At 47.9% G+C, this 6,000-nt stretch overlaps 1 protein-coding gene across 1 annotated transcript; it reads right to left on the reverse strand.

The window, feature by feature from the left end:
* Positions 1-303: 303 nt before the first annotated feature.
* EDB91DRAFT_1227015 (FAD/NAD(P)-binding domain-containing protein) lies at positions 304-2,740 on the reverse strand (the record flags this gene model as incomplete). Its single annotated transcript, XM_041320996.1, has 10 exons — positions 304-425; positions 478-670; positions 720-811; positions 869-915; positions 966-1,272; positions 1,323-1,376; positions 1,428-1,758; positions 1,978-2,086; positions 2,138-2,572; positions 2,620-2,740. The coding sequence occupies 10 exons, from the start codon at positions 2,738-2,740 to the stop codon at positions 387-389; spliced, it is 1,728 nt and encodes a 575-aa protein (XP_041173641.1). The 3' UTR covers positions 304-386.
* Between the last annotated feature and the right edge of the window lie 3,260 nt (positions 2,741-6,000).

A 6,000-nucleotide genomic window follows, 5' to 3' on the forward strand; every position in this document is an offset into this window, starting at 1 on the left:
ATCAAAGAGTTTGTTGGGGGTAGGGATAATTCCCCGCGGGCACTCATAACAGCATAGCACATGTACTGAAGAAGTTTAGGACCACGGCTCTAATACTCGGGCAACAGGGATGCGGAATGAATGGACTCAAACCGCATGCGCGTCCGGCTGATTCGAATGCTTTGGTACGGGACAATCTGGAGGTAAGGATGGTCTTACATTTCTCTACCTCGCGAAGCAGCGACTGCTTGACACCCTCTCAAGTGTGAACGAAAATATCAGATGCGTGACTGCCTATGATATCATGAATTGTTACTTAGTAGGAGAAGCAAATATTGAATAGAATCAATTGGTCCTCCTTGACAAGACGGGCCGCGCAGCGGCAATCACTTGTATATTTATAGCGCTCATGCTATGCCAAGCTCTTGTGCCAAGATCTGGAGACCCTGTATTATCGCATTGAGCAAAAGACATATGGACCGACGAAGGAAGGCTCACCAAGTGTTTACTGAAAAATCGCGAGACTCCAAATGGACCGATAGCGAACCAAAGTCCCGGATGTCCAGAGGGTCGATACGTCTGATTAAGCTCTCCCTCTGAGTCAAGGCCCCACACCTTAGGCGGAAGTTGTTCGGTAATCTTGTCGCCAAGAAGAGCTCTTGTGCCCTTCATGACGGGTTCGTTTCCTGTACTACACCATACTTGAGAAAGATAAATGAGAAGCCGCGAGTCAGCCATACGCTAGGACGATAACATCTGCTGAGAGCTTAGAGCCATCTTTAAACTTGATCCCGTCTTCGTCAAAGTGACTGATGTCTTGACCTTGCTTTACCTACGAGTGTGTCGCAGTTGTTAGACATGGCTCTCGACAATTAATACGGGGTCAGACCTTGACTTTGCCTTCGACGATTAGCTTACCACAGCCTATGTCGAGCACTGTAGGGTGTTCGAAATGTCATCCATTTCAGCAACAAATACGAACGCACTAGTTCCTGATGCAGCGCGGCTAAATAAAAATCCTTCCAGCCCAACCTCACCACCGCCGGGCGAAAGTTCCCAAGTTAAGTTGAATCCAGCCTTGCGCAAACCTTCGTGGAGTTCCTTGTCGAGCATCTTCACGTGTTGTGTCCCGCCTGATTTCATCAGTTGCAGAAGCAAGGCTAGAGGCAGTGAATTGGTGCGGAAATCTAGTTCTTCGATAGGGTTGTTGTCAGAAAAAGGCAGCTTGAAGTGGGTTTCCTCTGCTGCGGAAGAGGATACAACGCATGTAGCGCTTCTTTGGACAATTGTTACCTGTTTGTCATATGAAATACGACTATAATCTGTTTCAGCCAAACACACACCTCAGCGGCACCGTGTGCTACAAAATCTTGACAGATGTCCCCACTAGCATTGCCCTACCGGTCTCGTGAGTACGCGCAAGCAGGAAATGTTCGCATGTGACTGACCGCGCCCACAACGACAACGCGTTTGCCTCGGAACTGCTCTGCATCTGTATGGAAGTCGGAATGATACAACGCTCCTCGAAAGTCATACATTCCATCCCAAGTGGGAATACGAGGCCTCCCGCCTCCTGTGGCAAGTATCAGATGCTTCGGTTTGAAGATTACTTTCCGGTCTCCACGCTGTACTTCAACAGTCCATCTTGCGGATGATGAGTCGTACACTGGAGTTGAGGCGACGATACTTGAGAGCCAGATACATAATTCCTGATTAACAGCGTACGACTCCACGAAATTAGCAAGTTTCCCCTTAGGAATGTACTTGGGGAAGTTTGTCCTAGTATTACTGAGATAATCAATACCTTTGAACTGCCAAATGCACCTACGGATAGGGACTGTAAAGCACTGTGCAAGTTATAAATCAGTTCAAAGCTCGCAGAAAGATGATTATAAGACATACTGGAGCTTTGATATGCGGGAGTATGCAACGTAAGGTTCGGGTATCTGTATTTCGCGTCTATTCAATAATGAGGACGATCTTTATTTCTGTGCATACCGTTGTCGCCAGCAGTCTCCAACACGCGTATGTTTCTCGATTACGAGTGCACGGATCCCCAACCTCCCCAACCGCGCTGCACACGTAAGGCCGGATTGTCCACCACCAACTTTTTATGACTTGTCAGGTCGTCACAGGTAATCAGATCAACAGAGCACACCGATTAACACAGTGGGGTCCGCCTCTATGGCACGGAATTTTGCGTCGACATCCTCCTCCCAAGTAATTTGTCGACCCTCATATAGGCCGTGTCGGTCTTTGGAGGATTCCTCGAACCCCACGAGGTCCTGCATGTTTGTGAAAAGAGTTAAAGCCTTCCAGTTTCCATCGATATCTTGTGTGAGACGAAAGAAGCCGCGCCCGAGTGCAGCCGGCTTTGTAATGCTGAAGGTGAAAGCACCTTGTACTCCTTCAATCCCTCGCGGACCTGGTAATTTGAATGGTGAAGGAGCATTGACGGTGTGATCGTCTAGCTTGAAGCCACGAAGACCAGAATATTCCAGTCGCGACTTTCCATCAACCACCTCCGAAAGAAATCCGTGGATTTTTTCTGGTCCTGATAGCGTTCTGAAATTCCAAGAAAAACAAAGAAGATCTGACAGTACTTGTTAACGCAGCTCAGCCGCTTGGACCAACGCTGACCTCTGAACCACCCGTCCGAAAGGAAATGGCTGACAAATGATTTAACATCTCCGGTAGACGACGCGTTCTCTAGCCTTTTGAGCCAGTCAGCGGAGATTGCATGAAGGTCCTCTGAAGTCATGTCCGTATATCGGCGAGTATAGCACGAGTGTCGAGATATAAATGACACTGGGCGTGACCTTTAAAGCACTGAACGAACAAACAAATCACACCTTGTGATAGTACAACAACGACAGAAGGCTAGGACGTGAACACATAATCAGCTATCAGTCATTCTGATAATAGAGTACCCACTTGACTTGTGCTTTCCCATCGCATAAATAGTACTAGCGTGGTGCCCAAACGGTTAGTGCCTTATTTAGTTGGTTCAGGATGTAAAATGCGAGTCAGATAGATTTCTGTGTCACGGCTCTCGTGGTAAGACCACGGAATACCTGGTGGGTAAGCTTGACTCATATGCATTACTTCCCACTTGCTAGCCTTCAGAGAATGCATGGCGAATCCGGCTCTGATTTGGTCACAGGTATGATGCGATTGGCGCTTGGCTGATGAATACGGACACTGAAGAGTAAGCTCCGATCAAGACGAACGCAGATTGATAATCACTAACTCTCAGCCAATAAAAAACGAACACTGCGTTAACCAAAGGGTCTTTTAACTTGGAGGAAAGCTTCTTGAGACCAGTATGTACAAACAGGCCAAGAACGATGGACTCTGGTACAGCCTGCGAGCGGGAAGTTCTTCATCAGGATAGCGCTGATCGGATGCGGGCGTAGAGCGGTCATGAGAGAAGTGAAAGTACATATGACACATATTGTCTACTGTAGGACATAGCCCCAGCTGACAATAAACACGGATTCAAAAAAAAAATGAGGGAAGTAAATGACGATTCGGAGGACCTCCACTAGCAAGCCTCAGCAACGCGGCCACGCATGACAGCACGCTGGCGGCTGCCTAGCCAATTGCAGAGGAGGAGCGCGTACTTCCGAAGGAATATACTCATTCCGTGATGAACTTTGCAAAGCACATAAATCCAACATCCCAACAACACTCGTATTACAGCACGCACCGACACGAACGAATCTAAGCTTACGCCTGTCATCGAACCTGGAACCTAATCCTTCAAATTCATCGCAGAGTTGTACCCAGAGTCCGGGTACTCCCCAAGATCTCACCGAACGTGCGATGAGCAAAAGTGTAGAATATCCGACCCCGCGAATTTCTCTAGGGGTCCTATGCAGATGTCCTTTAGATCAGTGTCTGCTTTGTTCTTGACGAGTTCCTTGACGGCGCTGGGGCTCAATTCCGCGACAGAGGATTCGTCCAGAGTATGATTTACACGGTTGATGAACCTATCGTATTTGGTGAGAACGGGGTTTTGACTAAGGGTGAGCTCCAACCTACGCAAAGAGATAGTCATTTATTCATGTACTGTTTCCCAGCTTTCCACCATGCTTCAATGTCAGGAATTCCTCCATGCCTGTCTCCAGTAAACGACCGCCTGCATGAGGTATCTCAAAACAAAGCCTTCCATATTTCATCAACTTTACATTCAGACTCGTCGAGATGGAGGCCCTACCAAACAGCGTGCAGCTGATCCTTCAAATCAAGCATGTTTCTCCGATGTTCAATGAAATCTGGGAGTACGTTCACATTGTCTTCCTCACCCGGTTCGAAACCTTTGCCATCATGGAAAAAAAACCTGACATTCTGGGGTGGGATGAACTCGTGATCGATGTTGGCTCGCCTGGCTTATGACTCGAAGCGATCTATGGGGACAACATGAGTAACTCTCTATGTCATACTGTGGCGAGCAGCCTACCGCGTTTTGCACCCCGAATGCTTGATCGATCAGCGAGGACTTGCCAACACCAGTCTGTTGAAAACACTGTCAATACTGGCCTGAGATCAACGAAAACCCAGTACCTTTCCTATTACCAGAATTCGGAACCTGGGGAACCTCTGACGTCAATCTGGGAACACGTCAAGGTCATCCTGCCCCACCGAGGACAGATTCGAATGATTTCGTCAGTGGTGGGCAAGAGTTCCAGTCTTGTATCGGAGGCAGAGAGTCGGAGACAGGCTGCTCTGCTCGCTGACCTACGACTCAGAAACGATTTTCGATGTGAGATATGGATTCTTACTTGAACAATTATCGTATTCCCAAAAAGTTCAACCACGACCATGATGTTTTCGTGAGGCTTGTGGTATCCTGTGACATTAAGTCCGTGAGTACTTGATCAAGGCGAGGCGGTCGACCTTGTCTATCAGGTGATCCCCTTGTATCAGACGTGCGGAACACCATATCGAAAGAAATGTCTTCATGGCCAGTCTTCCTAAATCGTCTCTTGTACACGTAAACGTAAGGAAAATGGATCCCCCAAGAGAAAGTTTGCTACTGTCAGAAAAAAATAACAATTTAGATGGCACATTCGTCTCGGTGTCTCCAATCCCTTACATGGGTGGAGAAAATGTCTGCCGCAGGATCTTTCCTTCATCGCGTTCAGTGTGTCTTTGCAGCTTGCCGATCCCTGCTTCAGTAGACTCTACATTCTTTTCCGACTTGCTGAATCAATAGAGATGTCTAGTTCGATATTTGATTCAGCGGGGTTGACCACGTTGATGGGAGAGTTGAGTACCGGAGATATGGAAAGGACAGGGAACGGTCGAGGCTGATTCGAGTTAGGCAAAAGTCTCCTGTATGAAAGTAGAGATGGTTGGGCAGAGACCATGCGCCATGTTTATACGGGAGGCCATCCAGCAAATCCTGTGATACGGGCGCTCGCACAGTTACACACTTTGGTACCTTTCCCTATGCCAGTACCTTGATCGCTTCCGAATCCTAAAGCGAATGCAGGAAAAAGCACCATCCTGCAGAGGGTTGCAACACAAAAGAGAACCCGATACGACGAAGAGACGGGTGATGATGATTAATCCGTTGTGACGACATCCAGAGAGGTGAGGTGTACTTTAAGTTACTACTTTCAGTTGGCAATATTATGAACCGACGTATCTCCAGCAAGGATATACTAGTGGTACTCAAATCAACTTTTGAAACTCTTGAAACTTCGCTTAAACACCGGCTAAACGCTTTCAACTCGCGGCTAAACGGCTTCAAAAACTTCGGCCGATGCACAGCGATTGAAGTCAGGCCGGTATCGCTCGCGGAGTTTTAATAACTATGCCTCCTTCTCGTCAACGTGTCCGTCGTTCTGCACACCTCAAAACCAACCCTCTAGTGCGCTGCTCGATGGCGATGGGTGATGAAACTTCAAACTCTCGAGGATCGCTCAAAGCGGCCTCCAGAGCAATCCGCACCCCCGCCTAACTATTCAGTGGCAGAGCGACCACGCTCTCACTGATCTACTTGTTTACTTATCT

This window comes from Suillus paluster (genome assembly GCF_016628075.1).
Source record: "Suillus paluster strain FC165 chromosome Unknown EDB91scaffold_62, whole genome shotgun sequence".
NCBI lineage: Eukaryota > Fungi > Basidiomycota > Agaricomycetes > Boletales > Suillaceae > Suillus > Suillus paluster.